General features: G+C 49.1%; 1 protein-coding gene across 1 annotated transcript in view; it reads right to left on the bottom strand.

Moving 5' to 3' along the window:
• The window catches only part of SARC_10144 (hypothetical protein), a gene marked incomplete at both ends in the record, with an annotated part of 10086 nt that overhangs the window by 3219 nt on the left and 4975 nt on the right, over nucleotides 1–1892 (bottom strand). The window contains 2 exons of the mRNA XM_014295820.1: nucleotides 121–195; nucleotides 1035–1745. Of these exons, the coding sequence (XP_014151295.1) occupies nucleotides 121–195; nucleotides 1035–1745 (786 nt within the window). The remainder of the gene's footprint in view (nucleotides 1–120; nucleotides 196–1034; nucleotides 1746–1892) is intronic.

Below are 1892 nucleotides of genomic sequence, written 5' to 3' on the forward strand. Positions count from 1 at the left end.
ATATATATAAGTATGTACACTCGAAAGGAGAAGCAGTTCCACTCCTTGATCGTGCCTAAATTTGATGCAGATATCAGTGCATTAAAAAGGAAAGGCGCGTGATTCATGAGGATGTCGTACCTTGCACCAGACTGGGCCCGGGCCGGGCAAAGTATCGGTTGCCATTCACCACAAACACGTTGCCATTGACCTTGTCTGTAGTAATAGTGCCAAATGATCAGCGTGAGATACAACGGTCAGCATAGTGGCTTGTACGTACGATGGCACAGATTTTTACCCAGCCCAGAGTGGTAGAGTACGAACCAAAGTGATAGTGACAGTGGCAGTGGTAGTGATGTGATGAGCTTGTTACTGCATTGACTGGAGTGTCGCTAACATGCATTCAGAGCCTGAAGATTCCGAAGGGACCGTCGTAAAAAGCCCGAAACACGCTCCGTGTCGAGTGTTCTACGAATTTACGTTTTGCAAATGCCCCACCACACTATATAGATATGCTAAGGCGTTTCGATTGTCAACGGATTGATCAGTGATCAGGAACGCATATATAATCAAAATCGCAAACGGAAATGACTACTATGTGTGTGTGAGCTGCACGGGTGGTGATCAAATTCAACCAATTCCCTGTCCTACACCATTCACGAAACACTCCTAGGCTGAGCTTGGATGTGCTTGCTAAAACAGTGAGTCGCACATTTCTCTCATAAAACACCTCAATTAAGACGGTACACCGAAACACACGACGACGCGTGTATAGAGATGCGTAACGACCCTTTGGTACTATCATTACGTCCAGCTGGCTAGGTGACTACTTACACTGTACTAAAGAAGCACGGGCTGATTAAACTACATGGTATGCGTAAGCATGACCATTCCGCGATCCAAAAGGTCAGGATAGCCCCCTCCATCACATGTATACACTAGCGAGCAAGTCGAAGACCAGCCCGGATGAGCATAACCTGCCTATAACAAAGCCACCCAGCACACTCAGAATATGCTCGCAAAGATACACACACATGATATATTTAGCAACATACCGTACAGCTTCCTAAACCCAACGGCCGCCTCAGACCCGTTGGCAGGGTTCAACATAGTCCTAACATCCTCTCTGTTGCGAGCAACATCAAACCCGCAACAGGCCACCACCACACAATCAATATCCTTTGCCAGTACGTCTTCCCAACTCCGTTGCTTGCTTTTACCCCCTTCACAGTTATACACAGGCACACACCCCGCAGAGCGTATGAGCTCGTTAATCCAATGACCGCCGTCGAAGATGGGGTCCAGCCATTCACACAGCATCACGCGCGGCTGGATTATACTCGGTGGGGTGTGCTGTGCGATTGTTTGTTGGATCAGTTGGAAGTGGCCCATGAACTCGCTCCTGAGCCTCACCCCCCTGTCCGTCACGCCACAGTCTCTGGCTACCTGGACAAAGGTATCCCCCACCTCACTCACATTATTGGGCTCTAGGTTGACCACTTTTACAGGCTGGGTCATGCCGAGATCACTCTTGAACTTGTCACTCAGCCGCTGACAGGTCTCCACGACGTCCGCATGGGCCGGCGCGCAGACATTGCACAGAGCTTGGGTGAACACCACAGTGGGTTTGGTGATTCGCAGCTTCTCCTCATCGAGCCCATAGAGCGAGAGACCGTCCCGGATGGACTCCTTGACTTTCGCATCAATCTCCCCTTGTGACAGTGCGAATGGGTTGATATCTGATGTGGTCACCCGTTGGATCTGGCCTGCAGCGAGCCAAACATAGTGGAAAGCAATGGAGAATGATATGAATCTGAATCAACGATAACAAGGCGAAAGTAAAATGGTACAGAAGCTACCACCAAATGTAGACTCGATCACATAAGTTTCACAATGGCTGTCGTGCAAATATA

Source organism: Sphaeroforma arctica (genome assembly GCF_001186125.1).
Source record: "Sphaeroforma arctica JP610 unplaced genomic scaffold supercont1.1151, whole genome shotgun sequence".
Taxonomy (NCBI): domain Eukaryota; class Ichthyosporea; order Ichthyophonida; genus Sphaeroforma; species Sphaeroforma arctica.